This window comes from Geotrypetes seraphini, chromosome 9 (genome assembly GCF_902459505.1).
Source record: "Geotrypetes seraphini chromosome 9, aGeoSer1.1, whole genome shotgun sequence".
In the NCBI taxonomy this organism is placed as follows: Eukaryota; Metazoa; Chordata; class Amphibia; order Gymnophiona; family Dermophiidae; genus Geotrypetes; species Geotrypetes seraphini.
In genome coordinates, this window is record NC_047092.1 from 30,037,602 (window position 1) to 30,062,136 (window position 24,535).

General features: G+C 42.8%; 1 protein-coding gene across 10 annotated transcripts in view; it reads left to right on the top strand.

Annotated features, from left to right (window-relative positions):
* The window catches only part of CADPS2 (calcium dependent secretion activator 2), a 575,994-nt gene that overhangs the window by 459,573 nt on the left and 91,886 nt on the right, over positions 1-24,535 (top strand). For all 10 annotated transcript variants that reach the window (XM_033958190.1, XM_033958192.1, XM_033958189.1 and 7 more), the window contains one exon: positions 20,418-20,573. In XM_033958190.1, the coding sequence (XP_033814081.1) occupies positions 20,418-20,573 (156 nt within the window). The remainder of the gene's footprint in view (positions 1-20,417; positions 20,574-24,535) is intronic.

The following is a 24,535-nucleotide window of genomic DNA, read 5'->3' on the forward strand; positions in this document are numbered from 1 at the left end:
GAGCTGAGAGTTTCAGTGTATCCTCAATGATGACACCTAGTTCCTTTTCCTGGGCGGTGACTCGTAACATGGAACCCTGGATCACATAGCTATAGTTCAGGTTCCTCTTTCGCACATGCTTCACTTTGCACTTACTCAAACATCATGTGGCATTTTAATGCCCAGTCTCACAAGGTCCTTTTGCAATTTTTCACAATCCTCTTGTGATTTAACAACTTTGAACAACTTTGTGTCATCAGCAAATTTAATTATCTCACTAGTTATTCCTTTCTCTAGATCATTGATAAATATGTTAAAAAGCAGTGGTCCCAGCACAGACCCTAGGGAACCCCACTATTTACCCTTTTCCATTGAAAATATTGACCATTTAAACCTGCTCTTTGTTTTCTGTCTTTCAACCAGTTCTTAATCCATAAGAAGACATTACCTCCTATCCCATGACTTTCTAATTTCCTCAGAAGTCTTTCATGAGGTACTTTGTCAAATGTCTTTTGAAAATCAAAATATACAATATCAGCTGGCTCACCTTTATCCACATGTTTATTCACCCCATCAAAGAAATGTAGTAGATTGGGGAAGCAAGATTTCCCTTGACTAACTCCATGTTGGCTTTCTCTCATTATTCTAAGCTCATGCATATGTTCTGTCATTTTGTTCTTTATAAAAATCTCTATCATTTTCCCCAGCACCGACATCAGACTCACCAGTCTACAATTTCCTGGATAACCTCTGAAACCCTTTTTAAAAATTGGTGTCACTTTGGCCACCCTCCAGTCTTCTGTTACTATGCTGAATTTTAAAGATAAATTACAAATTACTAACAATAGCTCTGCAAGTTCATTTTTCAATTCTATCAGTACTCTGGAATGTATACCATCTGGTCCAGGTGATTTGCTACTGTTCAATTTGTCAAATTGACCCTTTACATCTTCCAGTGTTACAGAGATTTGTTTGAGTTTCTCTGATTCATCAGCATTGAATATCATTTCTGGCACCAGAATCTCCCCCACATCTTCCTCAGTGAAGACCGAAGCAAATAATTCATTAAATCTCTCCACTATGGCCTTGTCTTTTCTGATAGCCCCTTTTACCCCTTGGTTGTTTAGCGGTCCAATTGATTGTTCAAAGAAGAGTGACTAAGATGATAAAGGTGATGGAACTCCTCTCATATGAGGAAAGACTAAAAAGGTTAGGGCTCTTCAGCTTCGAAAAGAGATGGCTGAGGGGAGATATGATTGAACTCTACAAAATCCCGAGTGGAGTAGAACAGGAACACGTGGATCGATTTTTCACTCCATCAAAAATTACAAAGACTAGGGACACTTGCTGAAGTTACAGGGAAATACTTTTAAAACCAATAGGAGGAAATATTTTTTCACTCAGAGAATAGTTAAGCTGTGGAACGCATTGCCAGAGGTTGTGATAAGAGTGGATAGCGTAGCTGGTTTTAAGAAAGGTTTGGCCAATTTCCTGGAGGAAAAGTCCATAGTCCGTTATTGAGAAAGACATGAGAGAAGCCACTGCTTGCCCTGGATTAGTAGCATGGAATATTGCTACTCCTTAGGTTTTGGCCAGGTACTAGGGACCTGGATTGGCCACTGTGAAAACGGGCTACTGGGCTTGATGGACCTTTGGTCTGACCCAGTAACCAAACTAACTAGGTTAATTAATGCGTCTCTTCTCCCTTCTACCAACACATTAGCTCAATTTTTCACTTGTAAAAATACAGACTTTGAAAGCTGGTATTGTAGCAAATTCCTTTTGCCAGCAAACCACTTTAGCAGCTCCAAGATCAGCTTGGGATGCGTTTCAACATACCATCAAAAGACATCTCAAAAATACTTTCATAAATACACACAACATACTCCAAGTTGGACTTAATCCCTTCCTATTGATATAAACTATCCAGCCTTGAATTACTTTCCGTCACATCACCGCCTTACAGACTTCAGTCTTAAGGGAGGGCAAAATACCAGATCTCTTTAAAAAAAAGGCAATAATTCATCCAAATCTGAAGAAATGTACAACAGATACCACTGTCCCTTCTAACTACCACCCAATATCAAACTTGCTTTTCCTTGTTGAGGTAATCGAGAAAGTAATCTTTACTCAAACTTCAAAACCATCTAGAATCCGTGTTGATTTTTCACCCACATCAATCGGGTTTTAGTTCCAGCTACAGTATAGACACTGTCCTAACAACCATGATAAGAAACCACAAGAACAAGGGGACACTCGATGAAATTGAAGGGGGACAGGTTTAGAACAAACGCAAGGAAATTTTTTTTCACACAGAGGGTGGTGGACACATGGAACACCCTTCCGGAAGCCGTGATAGGAAATAGCACAGTACAGGGTTTCAAGGAAGACCTGGATAGGTTCCTGGAGGACAAAGGGATTGAGGGGTACAGATAAGAGCAGTGGAAGGTTTAGAGATAAGTGTAGAGGTAGGCATAAAATTAGTCAGGGACTGCTGCTCAGGCAATATGCCTGATGGGCCGCCGCGTGAGCGGACCGCTGGGCAGGATGGACCTCTGGTCTGCCCCGGCGGAGGCGACTACTTATGTTCTTATGTTCTTAAGTGAGGTCTATGGTGACCCGTCAAATGCGCGCAGGACAAATGTGCTGACAATTGCACCCCAACATGACAAATGTGCACACTTAATGGGCATTCTGCCCTGACGGGATACTATTTTGTCTTTTTGAGGGTTACAAAGTAACCTTCTTTGTGAGGGGGGGTGGGTGGACCTCCCTCCCCCCCCACCCACTAAACTTAAAATATTTATTTCCTATCTAGTGTTAGGGTTAGGTTTACAGCATGATTATGGGAACCCTTTTAGTGGCTATCTGGAAGGGGACGGGACCTGAGGAGTCTTAGCAAATCAGGGCTTTCCAGATATCCTTCACAGGCCGTAAATTTTGTCCCATGTACTCAATTGTCAGGGCACATTTGTCGGAGCGGAATTGTCCTGCGCGGATTTGTCGGTGTACCTAGGTCTACTCTACGGTAAACTTGATGAAGGTTATGTAGCATTGGCGGTCTTGTTAGACCTTTCAACTGCCTTTGATGCGATTGGTCATTCTCTCCTGCTCTCCCAATTGTCAGCGGTGGGGGTATACCTGGGACCTTACGGCGTTGAGTGAAAGCTTTTCTCTGTTCCAGAGGATCTTAAAGCCCTGAAGCAGCCTGTTCCCCTTGAAGGCCTGCCCCCCCTGAAGGCCTGTCCCCCCCTTGAAGGCCTGCACCCCCCCGAAGGCCTGCACCCCCCACCGAAGGCCTGTCCCCCCCTTGAAGGCCTGCCTGCCTGTTCCCTTTGAAGGCCTGCCCCCCCTTGAAGGCCTGCCCCCCCCCCCCCCCGAAGGCCTGTCCCCCCCTTGAAGGCCTGCACCCCCCCGAAGGCCTGCACCCCCCACCGAAGGCCTGTCCCCCCCTTGAAGGCCTGCCTGCCTGTTCCCTTTGAAGGCCTGCCCCCCCTTGAAGGCCTGCACCCCCCCCCCGAAGGCCTGTCCCCCCCTTGAAGGCCTGCACCCCCCCGAAGGCCTGCACCCCCCCCCGAAGGCCTGTCCCCCCCTTGAAGGCCTGCCTGCCTGTTCCCTTTGAAGGCCTGCCCCCCCTTGAAGGCCTGCACCCCCCCCCCCCCGAAGGCCTGCTCCCTCCCCGAAGACCTACACCCCCCTCGAAGGCCTGTCCCCCCCTTGAAGGCCTGCCTGCCTGTCCCCCCCCTTGAAGGCCTGTGCCCTCCCTTGAAGGCCTGTCCCCCCCGAAGGCCTGCAACCCCCCCGATGGCCTGTCACCCCCCCCGAAGGCCTGCCTGTCCCCCTGAAGGCCTGTCTCCCCCTCCTCCACAAGGTCTGCTTGCCCGCCCCACCCTGAATGCCTGCTGCCCCCCCCCCCCCCCCACTACCTCGAAGGACCGCTCGGCCCCACCACCATCACCACGAAGCACTGCTCATTCCTCCGCCCTCCCCGCTTCATTTCCCTGGGGAAACAGCCTACAGCAAGATCGCACGATGCCAGCGATCTTTGCTTGCTTCGGCTGTTTCCTCCGCCGCGGTCCCGCCCCTCCTCTGACATCAGAGGAGGGGTGGGACCATGGCGGAGGAAACAGCCGAAGCAGGCAAAGATCGCTGGCATCGCGATCTTGCTGCAGGCTGTTTCCAGACGCGACACCCGGCGTGGGGGGGGGGGGGAACCGGACCGGGAGCACCCCATCAGGGCTTGGCACCTGGGGCGGACCACGCCCCCCCTTGGTACGCCACTATTTGAAGCTTACGAGTAACTGTTTGTGATTGCTCTTTTGTAGGATCAGCAGCTCTGCCCAATATTAACATTTTTCAGCATATAAGCATTGTCTATGACTGCCATTTTTTTGTCTGCGGGTCTGAATATTATATGATGAAGGGTTTTTTGCCTATGATAGATGGCATGAAGCAGAACTGGAGAATCTCAGCTCACTTCATCAGGCACATTAGAAATGGTTCGGAGTGACTTTCTCTGTGATTATTAGTACATATGTGTATACAAATTTACTGGATTATGGTTTATTATCTTACAATTGTATCTATCTCCAGTCCTTCCTTAGTTTATATTATAACAGGTTTAGTACACAAAGGGTTCAATTCATAACTTTTGTAATTGATCATTTAAAGTTATTTCTACTGGCTGCCAGCCAGACTCGCTCATTTTTTTATTTTTACTTGCCACTGCTCTCATTTGGAGCTGAGTGTCGGAGTTTTTACTGCTGCGGCCGGCGCTAAAAGCCGCACTACAGTTTTATAAAAGAGGAGGAAGGGGGTAAATGAAAATATTTAGGTGTTTACATTGATTCAAACTTAACTTTCTCTGATCAGGTTTCCTTTGTGCAAGATTTATTGCTCTTCGAAAAATTAAATTAAATCCATCCAAGCATACCTAGATTTCAAGAGACTTCACGCTCTGATTAATACGTTTACATCAGGGGTGTCAAATGTCAGTCCTCGAGGGCCGCAATCCAGTCGGGTTTTCAGGATTTCCCCAATGAATATGCATGAGATCTATTAGCATACTATGAAAGCAGTGCATGCAAATAGATCTCATGCATATTCATTGGGGAAATCCTGAAAACCCGACTGGATTGCGGCCCTTGAGGACCGACATTTGACACCTCTGGTTTACAGGATAACACATTGACTATTGTAAAATAGTCTATTCTGAAATTTAAAAACAGCTGAATTAAAAAGACTCCAAACAATTCAGAACACCATGGCGTGATTACTCTGTAGTGCAGGCAGACATGACCGCGTATCTCTGTTATTGTCTAAACTCCATTGGATGCCTTGTCGAATACTGGGTGCAAATTAAAATCCTGATATTAACCTTTAATGCACAACCCACCAGTATCCCAGATTGCCTAGCTTCTCTTGCTGTTGCTTATATTGAACCATGCTCCCTCCGTTCCCTCAATGATCATAAGTTAGTATTGCCTGGTCCAAAGAAAGCCTACTGGGAATGCACCCAAAAAAATACTTTTTATTTTATAGCTCCATTCCTCTGGAGCTCATTACCAGGCTACCTTAAAGCAGAGACATATTGTTGAAAATTTTAAAATTAGACTTAAAACTTATTTCTTTAGCTTGGCATTCAGAGGAACCATGGGAAATAATACCTAGAGAATGAGATGGGGACAAACTTGTCCCCGTCCCCGCAGGAACGCAATTGTCCCTGTCCCTGCCCCATTCCTGCAAGCTCTGCCTTAACCGCACAAGCCTCAAACACTTACGGTATGATTTTAAAGTGTTTGAGGCTTGTGCAGATGAGTACAGAGCTGAGGCATTGGTGGAATGAGGCATTATGACATCAAAATCTGAGCTCTAGAATGTTGCTACTTATGATTTTAAAGTGTTTGAGGCTTGTGCAGATGAGGACGGAGCTTAGGCATTGGTGAAATGAGGGATTATGACATCACAATCTGAGCTCTAGAATGTTGCTACTTATGATTTTAGTGTTTGAGGCTTATGCAGATGAGGACGGAGCTTAGGAATTGGTGGAATGAGGCATTATGACATCACAATCTGAGCTCTAGAATGTTGCTACTTATGATTTTAAAGGGTCTGAGGCTTGTGCAGATGAGGACGGAGCTTGCAGGAATGGGGCAGGGACAGGAAAAGAACTTGCCAGACGGGAAAATGAGTTCCCGTGGGGATGGGTAAAAATTTTGTTCCTGTATCATTCTCTAGTAATACCCTCTCATAGGGGTTGCATGGGGTAATTCTGTACAAGAGTCAAAACAAGTAGATTGTTTAAATATAGTGTGCGTGTATGAAAGGACTCTTGCCTAGCACGACTTTGGCATTCTTTTCCATTAATTTTATTAATTTTATTATATTGTATTGTACTTCGCTTTGACTTGCTCTAGTAAAAAAGGTGAACCTAGCAAATTTTAATAAACGATAAATGAATAGTAGTGCAAGGATAAATCATACTGCCGTTTTAAGGAAATTGAAAGTAAGGGGCCCCAAATACATAATATAAAAACATCGGTTCTGAATCTCTTCTGGATACCGTTACAGAAAAGGATATAGTTATGAATAACAGTATTGTTTCAAAAGAAGATATATAGTTGCCATTTTTATTGAAAATTCCAAGTAGGAATTGTTGGATTTATCTCATTTCTTTTCAACGGTGGTTCAAGGTGAACTGCATTCAGCTACAGTTACTATGAACACACTAGAACCATTTGCATTATTATTTCTTCATTCAATAAAGCTTTCTTTAATAGATACCTACTAGCAAATGTGCCTTAGAAGATCTCACCGACATGAGCCTTTTCAAACTTAGGTGTCTTAAAAGAATAAACATAGAAACGATAGAATGATTTCTAAGTAAATTAATGGTAATTGAGGGTAATTTTATAACCGGGCACCAAAGTAAAAATTAAAAATTACATCTTTTATTTCTCTTTTTTAAAGGTATCCTACACAAATATATACTGCATGGAGGTAATGTTTAAAAGGATTTAACATGTATAAAGGACTTTTATAATGTTACCCCAAGGGTTATGCATATTAAAGTATGGGTGGTACCTGGAAGGTACTTTACATCAGGGCTGCTCAAGTCCGGTCCTTGAGATCTACTGGCAGGCCAGGTTTTCTGGATATCTGCAATGAATATGCATGAGAGAGATTTGCCTGCACTGCCTTTGTATGCAAATCTCTTTCATGCATGTTCCTTGTGGATATCCAGAAAACCTGGCCTGCCAGTAGATCTCGAGGACCGGACTTGGGCAGCCCTGCTTTACATGATCAATGTGTTTTCCTGTTCTGGGGAAGAATGCAGGTGTAAATATATCTGTAACTTCAGACTAAGTGCAATTTCTGCTACTTTACTAGCAGTATTTTATAAAGATAGATACCTGAGTTTGTCCGTCAAGCCCCCTTCCTTGTTTAAAAGCAGACTGAAAGCCCACCTTTTTTATTTAGCCTTCAATCCATAACCCTACTTCTCACTGGCCACCAACCCAGCCAGCAGATTAACCGTTTCCCCTTAACTGTATCCATGACATCCTGTTTGTCTGTCTTGGCTGTTTAGATTGTAAGCTCTATCGAGAAGGGACTGTTTCTTCTTCTTTGTGGCTCTGTGCAGTGCTGCAGTGAGTCTGGTAGTGCTAAAGAAATAACAGTAGTACGCTTCTCCCTCCGTATCCGCGGATTCGCTTATTCACGATTTTTCGGATGCTGACTCCGCCCCCCTAATTTTTGGGTTCATAGACAACGGCGCGAAAGACAAAAGCGCGCGCTGACAATTGAGCGCAGCGCGCACCGCCGCGCTGCTCTAAATTATAGTTTTTAGGAGCTCCGACGGGGGGTTTTGTTGGGGAACCCCCCCAGTTTACTTAATAGACATCGCGCCGGCGTTAGGGGGGTTTGGGGGGTTGTAACCCTCCACATTTTACTGTAAGCTGAACTTTTCCCCTAAAAACAGGGAAAAAGTGAAGTTTTCAGTAAAATGTGGGGGTTACAACCCCCCACAACGCGGCGCGATGTCTATTAAGTAAAGTGGGGGGGTTCCCCCCCACGCCCCCCCGTCGGAGCGCTAAAAACAGTAATTTAGAGTGATGTGGCGGCGCGTGCTGCGCTCAAATGTCTGGGCGCGCCTTTGTCCCGGCGCGCTTTTGACCTGACACCAATTTTTGTCACTGAACCCAGCGTTTCACATTGGAAATCGCTTCTCCCGGTGCTTCATGGAGGAAATCGCTGCTCCCGGCGTTGTACGGAGCAAATCGCAGGACGGGTTATTCACGGTTTATTATCTTTTTCAGGTCTATTTTACCGAAAAAGCCGCGAATAACATGCAAAAAGTTATTTGCGGTTTTTCGGTATTCACGGCTTTGTTCTGCCCGCATCCCCCATGAATATGGAGGGAGAAGTGTAGTAATCGTGTGAGGAGTTTCAGTCTTTGGGAAGCAGAGCTGAGATTGTGATGTCATAATGCCTCATTCCACCAATAAAAGCCAACCTCATCAGTGATATCACAGTGATTGTCCTGTACTCCCCTCTGCCCTCCAACCCAGCCAGCTGATTAACCATTCCCCTTAAATGACATCCTGTTTGTTTGTGTTGGCTGTTTAGATTGTAAGCTCTTTCATGCAGGGACTGTTTCTTCTTCTTTGTGACTCTCTGCAGTGCTGCTTGAGTCTGATAGTGCTATAAAAATAATAGTAGTAGTAGTTCTTAAATATAAACTGAACATGGTCTTCACACATAAGCAACCCCTTATAACATTATCTCCATGTGGGTATGTAAGTATTTTATACAACAGGTGCATACACAAGACTCTACTCAAACAGTGCCCCTTGGAATGTCTACATGCAATTTTTTGGTAGATAGATATTTGCACAATTTGATAAAAATGAATTTTCTATGCGTAAATCAGGCTGTACATGCAGAAAAGCCTTCATAAAAATATTCTCTTTTGTGGAAAAAAGAAACATAGAAACATGACAGCAGATGAAGGTCAAATGGCCCATCTAGTCTGCCCAGCCGCAGTAACCATTATCTCTTTCTCTCTCCGATAGATCCCACATGCCTATCCCAGGCCCTCTTGAATTCAGACACAGTCTCTGTTTCCACCACCTCTTCCAGGAGACTGTTCCATGCATCTACCACCCTTTCCGTAAAAAAGTATTTCCTCCGATTACTCCAGAGCCTATCACCTCTAAATTCATCCTATGCCCTCTCATTGCAGAGTTTCCTTTCAAATGAAAGAGACTCGACTCATGCACATTTATATTACGTAGATATTTAAACGTCTCTATGATATCGCCTCTCCCGCCTTTCCTCCAAAGTATACAGATTGAGGTCTTTAAATCCGCCCCATACACCTTATCACGAAGACCACACACCGACTCCATCCTTTTTATATCTTTTTGAAGGTGTGGCCTCCAGAATTGTACACAATATTCTCAATGAGGTCTCACCAGAGTCTTACACAGAGGCATTAATACCTCCTTTTTCCTACTGGCCATATCTCTCCCTATGCAACCTAGCATCCTTCTAGCTTTCGCCGTCACCTTTTCAACCTGTTTGGCCACCTTAAGATCATCACTAAATATGTCACAATGGACTAAGTCCTCAAACTTAGAAAGCAAACGGATTCAACAGGACTTATTACGAATAATTGTAGTCAAAAAATTCCCCGCTGAAATCTCTTTAGCTCTCAGATGCCTGAACTGATTATAAATCAGTCAAAGCAGGGAGATGGTATCTTTCATCGAGCTGAGAATTATTTAGGTGTTTTTTTTTTTGTAAAGTGCTCTGTGCTTAAATTAAATCTTAAAGTGCTAATATATAATGCAACTATGTGGCAAGAAGTCCAGCACTTATCTTTTTTGCTTTAATCTTTAGCCGGTGCTCCTGCTCAAAGGACGTAGCTGTTATAGCTGGTAGCCCTACGGGACCCGTTTCGCCTTTAAAACGGCTTCATCAGGGGTCGAATATTCAAGCTACGAAACAAGCAAAAAATGCTTATATTATATAATTTTTTTTTTTATTTTTTTTTATTATATTTTTATTATTTTCAACTTAAATTTCAAGTATTACACTTGTACAGAAAGCAAGAATAGAATGGATATCAAATACAATAGTAATATAATTCCTAAGTTAACAATTATACTATTTATGCTCAAGTCCACAAATTAAGATCCAAGAATTAAAGAAACTTGGCGAAGAAAAAAAAAAGAACAGTAATAATAACAGAAAACTGAGAGCTATAGCATTGAGATAGGGGTCACAATATCTAAATTATAGGGCTCAAAGATTGTTAACATTCAGACGAGACATAGCCACGAAGTTAGTCAGTTGTGATGGTTCAAAAAACACATATTTAAACGTACGATAATATACAATACACTTACACGGATGTCTCAAATAAAAAGTTGCCCCCAAAGATAAAACCCCAGGTTTCAAAAGAAGAAATTCACGGCGGCGCCTTTGCGTCTCCCGTGCCAGATCTGGGAACATTAATATTTTATAACCAAGAAAGCTTTTTTGTCTATTTTTAAAGTAAAGTTTTAACAACCATGTTTTGTCAATTGGCAAAGCTAAGGTGATAATCATAGTGGCTGGTGATGCTAAATCCTTCTCAGATGTTTCTAAAACCTGTGAAATATTTAAAGGTTCTTGATCTGAAGATTTTACTTTTGGTTGTTGATTTTGTTCTTTATCAGGCAAGTAATAAACCCTTGAAAATGGTGGTAATGAATCCTCGGATATCTCTAAATTTTCCATTAGATATCTCTTAAGCATATCTCTAGGAGTTACTAACTCGAGTTTTGGAAAATTAATTAACCTTAAATTATTGCTACGTGAGTTATTCTCAAGCATTTCAATCTTCTTCCTTAGGTTAATATTGTCTTTAACTAAGATCTCTTGAATTTGTTTCGATGATTCAATTTCTTTTTCTATTTTTTGAGTTGATGAATTAAAAGTATTTGTTTCTTCTCTTAAGTTCTTCAGTTCCTTATCATGTTCCTTAATTTTCTCTTCAATTTGTTGAAATGTAGGAGTTATATTTTTAACAAAACCAGCCATTAAGTCCCAAATAGAGTCTAAAGTCACTACTGCAGGTTTAATCAGTACAATTGGAGTTTGTGTAAGTGTATCTTTCATCGAGCTGAGAATTATTTAGGTGTTTTTTTTTTTTGTAAAGTGCTCTGTGCTTAAATTAAATCTTAAAGTGCTAATATATAATGCAACTATGTGGCAAGAAGTCCAGCACTTATCTTTTTTGCTTTAATCTTTAGCCGGTGCTCCTGCTCAAAGGACGTAGCTGTTATAGCTGGTAGCCCTACGGGACCCGTTTCGCCTTTAAAACGGCTTCATCAGGGGTCGAATATTCAAGCTACGAAACAAGCAAAAAATGCTTATATTATATAATTTTATAACTTATTATCATACAATTATTGTTACGTTAAACAAAGGATACTCATTGTGCAGCTAGCTTCAATTAAGAAGCAAAATGGCACTGGAGTATACCGAACGCCGAGCATGCGCTGTTATACTCTACTACTCTGATGTCATTCTTATTGGAGCACATGCGTATTCAACCAATGTATTAAAATATTTAAATAATCTTGTGAGACAATTCGGAAACTAAATTAATATTTAAAAAAAAAAAACAATTTATGTTACTAAAATAACTGCAATAAATAATGAATGATGAAGAAAAACTTTTCAAAAAACTTTTTCAAAAAAACGAGCACCAATCCACTGAAGTATTTAGACCCGTGGAGGGGCATAATCCAAAAAAATGTCTAAGTCCCCTTTTGGCCTAAGGCCTTAAACATTGAAAGAAGCAGGGAAAATGTCCATTATCAAAAAAACGGGGCCTTAAGCACATGGGCTGGGTTGGGTCCATGTGCTGAAGGCTCCGCCCACAGGAGGAGCCTAAGGCTCCTGGGCCTATTCTGGTTGGCCCAGGTGCCTCAGGCCCCACCTGTGGGCTGGGTTAGAGCTGCCTGGGCCAATCCGGCCCCATTCCTGCGTTGGCTGACCTGCCGGAGGTATGCGGAAGGGGGGGTGGGTTGGGGGGGTCGTGGGGTCGGTGGGTGGGTCACGGGTTGGCGGGGGGGGCGATCAGGGGTTCGGGGAGGGCAGTCATTGGGGGGTTTGTGTTGAGGGCAGGAGGGCCTGGGATCCCTCCTGCCCGTATTTTAAGGGGGGGTGGGGATTAGAGAGGGTCACGGGCCAGGAGGGATTGGGCTCCCTTCTGGTCCCAACGGATTCGGCCGGGGGGGGGGGGGATTGAGGATTGCGGGGCAGGAGGGCTTGGGCTCCCTCCTGCCCTGATCCTGTCGGGGAGTTCAGGGGTGCCTAGGGCAGGAGGGCTTGGGCTCCCTCCTGCCCCAATTCTGTTGGGAAGTTCGGGGGTGCCTGGGGCAGGAGGGCTTGGGCTCCCTCTTGCCCTGATCGTTGTCGGGGAGTCGGGATGCTGCCGGGGCAAGAGGGCTTGGGCTCCCTCTTGCCCTGATCGTTGTTGGTGAGGGGAAGGGTGGATCGCGGCAGGGGAGATGAGCCATCTCTCCTGCCGCAATCATTGCTGTAGGGGGTAGGCAGGTTGCTGGGGCCGCTGAGCTGATCGCAGCAGCCACGATCAACTCAGTGGCCCCTTTTTGGCACTTATACCTGTTTTGACTTGGTCTAAGTCAAAACGTATAAGTGCCAACTAGGCAACCTGCCTAAGGTTTTGGTTATACCTGCTGCACGCCTAGGTCTAGGTCGGCCCACCTCCCACCCACCGCCCGCCCTTTCCCCTCCTCTAAACATGCCTCTTTTCTCTCTGTGCATTTAGAGGTAGGGGAAAGGCCTAAGCTGGTTTTAGATACGTCTAAAACTAGCTTTGATTATGGGTACTTGGACGATCAGGCTTTTTGATCATCCATTTAGGCCACTTTTTAGACGTTTTTTTTCGTTTGATTATGAGCCCCATAGGTTTTAAGGTCCCTAGTTTATAAATCCAACGAGATTCTCTTTGATGTAAAAGTCGCTGTCTGTCACCTCCCCTGATGTTTAAAACTTCTTTATCAATACAAAAGCATTTCAGATCTGAAAATTTGTGCTTCTTCAAGATACAATGCTCTACTAAAGGGGTATTCCGTTTTTCACATTTTAAACTTGACTTATGTTCGGCCATTCTGGTTTTAAACGGTCTAGTTGACATTCCAACATACCATTTTTTACATGGACAGGAGATCACATAGATGATATGGTCAGACGTACAGGTTAAAAAATGTTTGATTTTATATGTCTTCCCATCAATCGGATTGACAAAATTCTTTCTGAGATATCGTGATTTGACAAATGTTGCATCTTCCACATTTAAAAAAAACCCTTGTGGTAAAATCTGAGTTTGTTTGTCCATATCGTAGATGGTAGGCGAAAGAATGTCTTTCAAGTTCCGATCGCGTGTAAAAGCTATACGTAAATGAGAGACTTCAAAAATGGAGTTGGTTTGTATAATTCTTCAATTCTCTCTTAGAATGTTGGCTATTTCATTTCCTTGCGCTGAATAACGAAGGACACACGTAAAGATATCATTGTTCTGGGCTTCTTCATTCTTTTCTCTTTTTTTGTAGTAACCAATCCCTTTGGTAATGTTTAGTGCGTTTCATGGCATTTTTTTTAAACGTTTAAAAAATGTTTACTTAAATAATTGCAAAAAAAGAATGTGAGCCAATGAGGAATGAAAACACTGGTATTCCCACCGATATTGAACTAAGGGTGAAGGAGGTGTACCTGAGGCCACATTTTGTTACATTTGAAATATATGAGAGTATGTTTAACAATTTGTAATTCTACGGAGGGGAACGCTGGATATTTTGGAGGTTGGGTAAAGTATAGGAGAGGCATGATATTCTGGGACATAAATTAGCTACAAGTCAGTTCTGATCATTTTATTTATTGTTATTATGTGCCTTTGTTCTTGTAACAATTGAATTCTAAAGTAGTTGTGCGATAATGACTTTGGAATATATTAAGTGGTGTTGGAGTGCATCAGCCCTTTTGCAGAGTATCACAACCCTCGTCGTTATTGCAATGTGTGGTAGTTGCATGAATGGATTTTTCCATTTATTGTCTCTCTTACTAATTGCAGATTACTAAAGTAGCCCCCAGCCAATGTAGCTGATTGCTGGAAATTGGAAAAAAAAGCTCTATACTGTAACGAAACTGAAATAGTGAGGACTAATTTTGTGGCAAGAAGAGATGATTGAATATCAAGAAGCTAAAATGCAGGACTCCCGGTCTGGCATTGTATACTACTCCCCTGAGATTTATTATAATAATGACTGACAAACTTCCTGGTACTTAATGCCTGATGGGAGGAATTAAGGGTTTACAAGTTTGCCTCAGGCTGTTAATTCACCAGTGCCCCAGATCTGAGTTGACTACTACTATTATAGATCTCCAATGAGGAAGTTATTTATTTTGGTTACTTAGACATCAAGAAAGCCCTCGGTATTTCATATCCAAACTTATAAAAATCGCACATGCATTTAACAATTCAAGCATTAAAAGTAAATTCAAATTAAATAAAACAGAAGAGAAAAAAAAAAGAATTAAGTGAGAACTTGGAAAAACAAATGAGTGTTAACTAGTTTTCTTGAAATATAGTCAGTCAGCACTAAGTTATGTGTATTTTTGGTTTTGCTCAGTTTCATTCCATTTTTAAATGCGCTGTTTTTAGTGTGCAGTAAATTGTCATGCACAAAACGAAATAGCTCCCTCTAATGCAAAACGGCATGCACCATTTCATGGTAATGCATGCCGTTTCAATTTTTTTTTTGCAAGCCAACATGAAAACAGTGTGTGATAAAACCAAGCTAGAGATGCTGGAAGGGCGAGGAAGCGAAATATGTTGTTTATGCAAATATGGGATCCATATTTGCAAGCCTTATATCCTAAAGGCCGTAGTGCAGTTTTAAGATGGGTGTCCTAACTGAGCTTTTATTTAATATGATTGAGATTGAGGTGGGGTAGAGAGTACCATTGGATGGGGAAGGGAAGGGAGGGTTTGGGGAGGGAAGGTAGAGGGTATTAAAAGATTCAAACGTGTAGTCGTACATAGATCAAGTGGGGTTTGATGGGGGATGAAGGCATTCTCTAGGTTTATATGGGATGTGGTCTGGGGATGCCTTCTCTCCTTTTTAATCGTCAAGTAATGAATAAGTAAGGGGAGTTAATTTGATATAATGTTTTATTTATAAATGTTTATTATATTATGTTTATCATATTATTTTATTTGATGCTTCATTATTGTACTAAGCGCCTTGGTGTTGTATGTGATATTGACTGCATCAATATGTTTATCTTATTATTGTATTTGATGCATCATTATTGTTCTACACGCTTTGATGTTGTATTTGTTGTTGTTTGCATCAATAAAAATTGTTTGAACCTAAAACCAAGGGGCCTTTATGCTAGGGCCTTAAACACTTAGGAGGGAATTCTGTAAATGGTGCCTGGACAAATCCGCTCCAAGCATGGTTCTAAAAAGAATGTTCCGTGCATACAATGTAGCACAGATTCCCACACCCAGCTCTGGGCATGAGGAATTATGCCTGCTGAAGCCTGGCGTAAAACCTGGTATTGTATAACATTGGGGTCCTTTTACTAAGGCACGCGCTAAACGCTAACGCGTCTATAGAATATAATGGATGTGTTAGCATTTAGCGCACAGTAATGTTTAGTGAGCGCTAAAACGGCTAGCATGCCTTAGTAAAAGGGGCCCATTGTGACTAAATATTCAGAACACCCATGGCCCTACCATTTTTTTGGGTTGTACATGAGATACTTTGGGCGCACCACATTTTAGAACAGTGCGCATGCAATTGCCTACCTAATCCAAATTAGGACCAATTAAGTGCCAATTAACTCTAATTAATACTAATAATTGGTTGTTAGCACCCAATTGACTAATTTATTAATGCTTGCATATGGCCTTTGTGTCCAAATTTGGATGCCTAATTTTGAATGACCTATTACATTACATTACATTACATTAGGGACTTCTATTCCGCCTATACCTTGCAGTTCAAGGCGGATTACAAAAGAGCTAACTGGACATTTCCAGTGAAGTTACAACAGTTTGGGGGGTTTTCGGGGTTTTTTTGGTTACAAGGGAGGAAAGGTACCTGGATTAATTCTGGAAGAACTTGCAAATTGGATATTAAATTGACTGTACTTTACTGTGTGATATAACAAATAGATTACAGTTAGAGTACAAATAAGACTACGTAACATTTCAGGGATCTGAATACTTGGTTGGTGTTTTGGGGGAGGAAGAGATTATTTAATCCAGAATCTGGAGGTTAATGCACGGTTAAAATTAATATGCAGAAATGAGCTACCATGCAACTGCATTAAGGGATTTTGTGATAGTTTCTGCACACCATCATAGGGTACACTAGTGTGCTCGTGATTATTAAGCGCACCCAAAAATTAAATAATGTGATATCAAGTGGTGCAACACACTTCCCCATTCCAAGCCTCCCCAAATGCAGTTATTACAAAATTGCCAAGGTGGCTTGAACACAAAGGCTTAGTGAAATCAAACGGGAGCCGCATTGCTCTACGGCAGCTCCTGATGGTTTGACCCAGCTTGGTATCCATTTCCATGCCTTGTGACGTGGAGGCTGGGGTGGAGAGACAGAGTGAAACACACCACTTTTAAAGTAGGCCTAATGACGTCAGGATTTAAATGGACCAGAGCAGAACTGCTTGGTGCACAGGTCCGAAAAACCTGGAGAAAGGCCAAAACAACCATCAATACAATGGACCCTCTCGAAGCTGTCCAAAGAATACTGGATATATAATCAGCAGGGGAATCTGATGAGCTCTAAAATTTCAGCAACTTTTGCTTAATAAATTAGCGTCAGGATCCTAAGGAAGGGGTTCTTTGTCCCTGAAACCAAGCCTGGCCGAAACGTCAGAGGACAGGAGCTGCCGTAGAGCAACATGGCTCCCAATTGATTTCACTACGCCTTCGTGATCAAGCGTGGACAAACATTAAACAAGCTAAGTACCACCTTGGCCATTTTGTAATAGCTTTATTTGGGGAGGCTTGGAATGGGGAAGAGTGTTACACCATTTGATATCACATTATTTAATTTTTGGGTACGTTTAATAATCACAAGCACACTAGTGTACCCTATAATGGTATGCAGTCAAATGATGATCTCGGAATATATACTTCCAGTGAAGACTGGCATTAGCCCAGGTGAGAATGCTGAAACACTGTCACTACCATGCCTATTTTGAATATATTTATTGAGGATCTTTCTCATCGTGTTAGCTCAGAGCCTGCAAGTTTAAGTTTCAAGTTTTTTGTGGATTTGATTAATCGCTTATTCAAAATTCTAAGCGATGTACAAAACAGAAAAAATACAAGTTTTTAGGGAAAACAAACCAAATAAATACGGCTGACCCGACAAGACATATAATACGAAAGGGAAAAAAGGGGAAAGAAATACAAGTTATTGATAGTAAATAAGACGAGTAAGGGAAAGAACACTGGGAGAGGGGAGAGAAGTGAACTTAAAATAAATTGGGAAATAAAATTCAGTTGATGCTCCTAATCTAATTTTCTAGTTGTCAAATGCATCTTTAAAAAGAAAGCATTTTAGCTTTGAATCTGTCTAGATTTTGATTCAAATAACTTGTTTGTTTTTTTTTATTTTCCATGATACCCATTTTTTGATCAAAAAGGTATCTGGAAGCAAGAGGTTAAGACTGGAATGGAGAGCTCCATTTATATAATACATGTGGTTGAATTTAGCTGGATGTCAACAAGATATATTATACCATACCATATAGTTTCTTATATCCCACAATTTTCAACAAGGAATCATTGCGGCTTATAATAAAATTGGGATAAGTTATTATATTAGCAATTAGTTTCTAGAGAGCATATTGGATATAAATCAGTCATTATCAGGGCAGGATTAACCAATAGGCCAAGTAGGCATGTGCCTAGGGCCCGAAATGGTCAGGGGGGCCCGATGAAGGAAGGCATCAACATTGTTTTTTCCAAACGGCGATGGGCCCCTCCAGCATCGATAGGCAACGTGGGCTCCCCCAATCAGCAACGCGGGCCCCACCCTGATTGGCAACGCAGCCCCCCCCCCCCATCGACGGAAAGTAAGACAAGCAAACAATGCGGGTAAGAAAGGCAACGGGAACTGTAATTGTGCAAGTGGTGCTGCTTGCCCAAAGCTTCCCTCTGACGCAGCTTCCTGTTTCCGCCTAGGTGCATGGTGGGGTGGGGTGGGGCGGGGCAGGGGGCCCAGTGTACTTGTGTGCCTAGGGGCCCTCGATGAATTAATCCTGCTCTGGTCATTATAAGAAGAGATAAGTCTTTAACATTTTCCTGATATCAGGCAAGTATACTACTGCATGTAAAAAAGCAAGAGCTGAAATCTAAAATATTGTAGCTATAGCTATCCATACCAACATAAAAATAGCCATCTGGGTCAAATCAGTGGTCTATCTATCCCACTGTCCTGTTTCCACAGTGGCCAATCCCGGTGACAAGTTCCTGGCAAGAACCCAAATAGTAGCAACATTCTATGCTACCAATCCCAGGGCAAGCAGTGGCTTCTCCTATATCTGTCTCAATAGCAGACAAGCTTGGCTAGCGGAATGATTCAAGGTTTGATTTTTGGTGGAATTCCCTTTAGGTGTTCCTGAAAAGACAGGGTTCAATCTGAAGACAGCCTGAAGAATTGGTCAATGGTTGTTATTTTACTCTCTGGCCACCCATGTAAATGCTATAATATTCTTCAGTGCTGGGACCATGAAAGTGACTGTATAGTGGAGTGTCTCTCAAACCCAGAAGTGCACGGACGTCACCGTGATGACATCACGCACCTGCGTGACATCATCACGTCTACGTCCACGCATGTGCCGAGGCCCTCCAGCTGGGCCCTGAGACGCCAGTAGGGGGTGCCAGCAGGGAAGAGGGCCAGAGAGGAGAGGCATTGGCGCCAGCTGATTGCCTACAGCAGTGTTTCTCAACTACTTCAAGCTAAGTATCCCCTAAGTCTAACAACTATCAACTGAGTACCCCAACCACAGACCTCCCTAGGCCCACCCAAGATCTGCCCCAGATCCCATCCCCTTTACTAGTTGTAATGCAATTTTTTTCCATTCATTTTTCATATACACACAATATACACAGCAGATATAAATTCTCAAAACTGACACATTTCAATCACTATATTGAAAATAAAATCATTTTACCTATCAGCGATCCTCTGCAGGCTGCTGTAATTAGCTTTAAAGGTGAGACCGGGAGGCCAGGGGGGGGAAGCCAGAGGACGCTAGAGAGAAGGGGGAAACATGAAGGCCTTCGGTGAATCGGGCAGCGCTGGCGCTGTACCGCGTAGGGAAGTCAGCTGGCAGGCGCCTCTTTTCCTCCTCATTGTGCCGCGGCACACTTCGAATCTCAGGAGGCCCACTGCCCACAGTTTGAGATACACTGGTATAGTGAATAGATTTGATGTGACTCCCCCTGTGTGATGCAACAATGTATCAGATTTATCATTATTCAGGCCCTGAAGCTTGAGTGGCAGATATCATTAGCAGACATTGTATATAAGTTGGAAAAGTTAAAGCCCCCACTGAGCCATATGGATGTCCATTGGTCAGTCTTCTCTATATGCTTATCGCCTAAATTATCGGTTACAGGGCAATATTTCAATGACTAAGTCATCAGCTTGGAAGTACTTTTGATTTTAGAACCAGGTCATTAGCACACAATGGTTATCTTCGGGGGGGGGGGGGGAAATCCGAAAGTTGTTCATTTTAGGTGGGAATGCTTGTTCAACTCTGAGGATGGTCTCTACTTTTAGGGACATCTGTTGTAGAATATGGCATGCAAGGATAGAAAGGAAGGGAGACCCTCACAAGGAATAAGAAAATCAGAGGTGTAGGGAGGGAAAGATGGAACTGTATGCAGAAGATAGGAGAAGAGAGAAGCATATTTGAATGAGGTGAGAAATGAAGACAGGAAGCAGGAATAGGGGGGGGTCAAAAGGATGGATAAAAAAGGGCTAGCGTTAGACTTGTTTGGACTTGGCACAGAAATTTGGAAGGGGGACCCAAAATAGTCCCATCAGGTTTGGGACACCCTGTGGCATGGGGGGGCTGAGGGGAATTGTCCTGGTTGCACCTCCCTAATGCTGACACTCACTCTAAAGGATAGGAGTAGATTATATCATCTGCCATCACTGGAAGAAGAGACCTATGTGCTTAAGGAAGTTTATGAAAAATAAGTCTACAAGGAATCCAAATACAGGACTCTGGTAATAGTAGTCATGGATGTTATTAAAAATGAGTTTTTAAAAGATCATTGTCATAACAAATAGTTTTTCTTTTCTTTTTAGCAACGGCTCATCAACTTCAGAAGATCTTTTTTGGAAGCTGGATGCACTGCAGATGTTTGTTTTTGATCTACATTGGCCAGAGGCAGAATTTGCGCACCATTTAGAGCAACGACTTAAACTGATGGCCAGTGATATGATAGAGGCATGTGTTAAAAGGTTAGATGTTTCATGAAACAGTTTTGAAGGATGCAGTGATATTATTTATATCCCACAATTTTCATGATGGATGCAATGATATTGTTTATGTTTTAATTAAGAAAGTTAGAAGTGATGAGGGCAAATCTTTAATTGGGCCCCCTATTTAGGGTGCCACTTGCACGCACAAATGTACAGGATATGCGCGCATTTGCGGATAAGTATACACTTTAACACAGGTAAGTGGCAGCGAAGTAGCTGAGTACCATACCAACGCTTGTATCCTGCAAATGTCAGCTAGGAATCATTGCGGCTTACGCAATATTAGAATTGCTACAGAGACATAGATATTATATAGAAATTGCATGGAAGATATGCAGGGAATAGGTCAGTGCATTGAGGGAAAAAAGGTGAGTTTTCAGCGTTCCTGAATTGGAAGTATGTGGGTGTTTGTCAAAGGCTGCCCAGGAGGTTGTTCCAAATTCTGAACCCCTGAAACTCGAAGGTGGTCTCAAAGAGAGCCTTTGAGCATGGCGGTCGAAGGTGGGTGGTAGTTTTCCATCGTTGGGTTGTCCTTCAGTTCTATTCTCAATGAGTGAGCATAAATGGAAGGGGCTTGTTCACATGGACAGAGCATGCAGGACGTAGTTGGTGCCACATGCAGTATATACAGAATACTGTAAATTATGCGTCCCCTTGCTGCATTTAGATGCACGGTTATGATAGGTCTATGGCTGGCGTAACTATGGGCACCTAGGATTTAGATGTCCCAAAACTGGTTTGCCCTAGTGTACTATAATAATAATTTTAATAATAATAATTTTATTTTTGTATACCGCCAAAGTAGTTCGAGGCGGTTTACAATCAGATGAGCTGGACATTCAGCGAAAAAATAAACAATGAAGTCATAGAATATATGAATATTTGTAGGGAGGAAGGGGAACAGAGGAAGTTTACAATGAGAAGAGCTGGAAGAAAGCGAGAAGAAAAAAAAAATAATGAAGTCTTAGAATATATGTGAGTAGAGTACAGGTAAAAGGTATTATGAGTTTTTGGTTACAAATCGGTTAAACAGGTTGGTTTTAACTAGTTTTCTGAAGTTGAGGTAGGATGAGGAGTGCTTGATGATGTTACCTAGCCCAGCCGTTCTGTTGACTTGCTTGGAAAGCAAGGGTTCTGTCAAGGAATCTTTTGTACCTGCAGGTTTTCATAGTAGGGTGGCTAAACATATGTATTCTGCGAGTAGGTCTGGTGGAAAAATCCAGTTTAAAATGGGAGACCAGGTATAGGGGGCGGAGTGAATCCAGTACAAGTAGCAGGAGCAGCAACAGAAGCTTTAGTACTCTCAGCGCTGCATATGTCTCTGAAGCATAGCACCTTTTTAAGGGAAATTATAACCAATATAATATATAAAAATTCTTTAGCATACAGGCAGTCCCCGAGTTACAGACACTCTACTTAAGTATGACTCATACTTAAGAACGTGGGTGCGCCTTCATTTGATGTCACTGAGCAGTATTTCCGGTGGCATAGACTTCTTCACTTCTCCTATAGCAGATTCAGGAATGATTCATGGCCATATTAAGAACAGCGTGTGGTTGTGCATGCTGTACCTTAGAGCAGTGATTCCGAACCCTGTCCTGGAGGAACACCAGGCCAATCGGGTTTTCAGGCTAGCCCTAATGAATATGCATGAGAGAGATTTGCATAAGATGGAAGTGATAGGCATGCAAATTTGCTTCATGCATATTCATTAGGGCTAGCCTGAAAACCCAATTGGCCTGGTGTTCCTCCAGGACAGGGTTGGGAACCACTGCCTTAGAGGGATCACTGGTAGGGACAGTTGGCCCTTTTGTCAGCTGGGAGCAGAGGTAAGCAGCAAGAATCTTAAAATCTACAAGTTCTGAGTTACATACAAATCCGACTTAAGAACAGCTTTAAAAATGTAACTCGTTCTTATCAAGCCATTGTGACATCAGTGATGAGGCTGGCTTTTAGGCATTGGTGGAATGTGGCCATTATGACATGACAATATCAGCTCTAGAATGTTGCTACGCCTTGGGATCTTGCCAGGCACTTGTGACCTGGGTTGTCCATTGTTGGAAACAGGATACTGGGCTTGACGGACCTTTGGTCTATCCCAATATGGCAGTTCTTATGTGAGCCAAGTATCAAACCATTGTGACATCACTGATGAGTTTGACTCTTAGGCATTGGTGGAATGAGGCTATTATGACATCACAGTCCCAGCTCTGGAATGTTGCTACTATTTGGGTTCTGCCAGGTTCTTGTGACCTGGGTTGGCCACTGTTTGAAACAGGATACTGGGCTTGAGGGACCTTCAGTCTGTCCCAGTATGGCAACTCTTATGTGAGTGAAGTACAGGCAGTTCCCAAGCTACAGATGCCCGACTCGTATTTAAGAACACAGTTGCGGCTTCATTTGATAGAAACATAGAGTATGACGGCAGAAGAGGGCCGGCGGCCCAACAAGTCTGCCCACTCAAGAACCCTCCCTCCCTGGAGTACTCATCTTTTATGCATAATTCTGTAGCGCCCCCCCCCCCACCTGTTTGTCCCATCGACTTTTGAAGTCGAGCACGCTACTAGCCTCGACTACTTGGCGTGGAAGTTTATTCCATCGATTAATCACCCGTTCGGTGAAGAAGTATTTCCTGATGTCACCATGAAATCTTCCCCCCCTTAAGTTTTAGCGGATGCCCTCTTGTTGCCGTGGGACCCGTAAGAAAAAATATTTCTTCTTCCACTTCAATGCGACCCGTGATGTATTTAAATGTTTCTATCATGTCCCCTCTTATAGAAACATAGAGTATGACAGCAGATGTCACTGAGCAGGATTTCCAGTGGCATAGACTGTAGCAGATTCAGGAATGATGTATGGCCATATTAAGAACAGTATGTGGTTGTGCATGCTGTACCTTAGAGAGAACACTGGTGTAAGGAAAGTTGCACCTTTTGTCAGCTGGGAGCAGAGGTAAACAGCAAGATGCTTAAAATCTACAAGTTCCGAGTTGCATACAAATCCGACTTAAGAACAGCTTTAAAAACGTAACTCGTTTTTAACTCAGGGACTGCCTGTATACAAACATACAGCAAAAGCATCCTTTGTGAACATTTTCATGAGAACTTCAACAGCGCTTAAGAAGGAAGTTCAGTAACAGGGCACCTATAAATAGGGGTCCTTTTACTACACCGTAGTAAGCTCTAGCCCGCGTTTATCACACATTAAAAAGGCTTACCACGGGACGAGCACTGGCATCCTGCAGCAAATGTGGTCAGTGTGCGCATGAACCACCACATGCTAAAATAATATTTTTAATTTTCTTGGAAGGGGGGTGGTGTTAGGGGGTGGAGAATGGGTGCGGCAGCGTTAATCAACATGTAAGGCATTGCCACCTTTTAACTGAATAGCGTGGGGGCCCTTACTGCCTAAGAAATAGGTGGTGGTAAGGGCTCATGCGGTAAGTTGTTTTGTTTTGTTTTTTAATGGCAGCGCACTAATGGCAAAATTAGCACTTGGCCATTAATTCAGAAAAAGGGAAAATCGGCCGTTTTATAGCCGTGGCCTTAGCTCGCAGGAAAGTCCCATGCAAAGAGCCTCCTAGGGTACTAGCATAACCACTTAGATTATGCGCCCATTGCACGAGCACTAATGCAGCCATAGAGCTGGTGTAAGTGCATGCTCCTAGATGCCGAAGATTGGCACACTAGCTGAGTGGCCCTTGCTCTGGCCATGTGTATACCCACCTGCAAAATAAAATGACATGTAGGTTTTTAGCATATTTGCAGAATAGTGCTTGGGCAGAAGCATAAGGTAAGAGTTCATATAATGACTTTATTTATGATCTTTGACATTTTGCTTTGGCTATATCTCACTGTGTCTTGTCTTGCAATACACCATAGACCAGGGGAGGGCAACTCCGGTCCTCGAGGGCCGGAATCCAGTTGGGTTTTCAGGATTTC